The 688-nt window shown below is 42.4% G+C and overlaps 1 protein-coding gene across 1 annotated transcript; it reads right to left on the reverse strand.

Annotated features, from left to right (window-relative positions):
* Positions 1–110: 110 nt before the first annotated feature.
* On the reverse strand, positions 111–599 carry TM35_000072930 (uncharacterized protein; the record flags this gene model as incomplete). The annotated part of the gene is made up of 1 exon (XM_029023739.1): positions 111–599. One exon carries the CDS (start codon positions 597–599, stop codon positions 111–113), a length of 489 nt encoding a protein of 162 aa, XP_028884935.1.
* Between the last annotated feature and the right edge of the window lie 89 nt (positions 600–688).

Here is a 688-nt window from a genome sequence, read left to right on the forward strand (position 1 = left end):
AAAAAGAAAAAAAAAAAAAAAAAAAAAAAAAACCCCAGACGCCAGGACAAATAACTTACACCCCGCATTCTCCCTCTCTCTTTTCCTTTTGTTTTTTTTCTCCCTTCCGTTTAAAATTCCAACACCTCATCGAGTGGGTTGGCCCTCGGCGGCGGGGCTTCATCCGCGGTGGGTGCGCCAAATCTTGCCCCCGATCGTTCCACCGAAGGGACTTTTATTTCTTTTTCGCGTGATTCATCTGATTTCCCTTGTTCTTCTTCACCTGGACCTCGCATTCCCTGTTCCCAGAATCTTGAAAAGTAACACCACGCACCCAATACATCCGTTATATCATTTATATCGGCATTTTCTGTTGCAGAATCAGGAAGCTTTTGTAGTTCACGCCAGGCTTGTCGTTCTACTTGTCGTCTTTCTCCTTCTACATGACTATTTCTGTGAAAACGCTCCATTGAAAACAATGACTGCGCTGCTTCTCGGCATAGGTTTTCCCCACCGGTAGACGATTGCAATGCAAAACGTCTGCTTTCAGAAATTGCAAAAGAACAAGCGAGCAAAGGACGACGCCCAAGAAGACGCAAACCAAAAGAGCATAACGTCATCCTTTCTTTTACCACCAAAAAGAGTTGAAAAAAATAGAAAAAAAAAAAACACATGCCATCAGCACCATCAAAAAACAAAAAAAAAAAAA

The sequence above is a fragment of the Trypanosoma theileri genome (assembly GCF_002087225.1).
Source record: "Trypanosoma theileri isolate Edinburgh chromosome Unknown TM35_Tth_7_V1, whole genome shotgun sequence".
Taxonomy (NCBI): domain Eukaryota; phylum Euglenozoa; class Kinetoplastea; order Trypanosomatida; family Trypanosomatidae; genus Trypanosoma; species Trypanosoma theileri.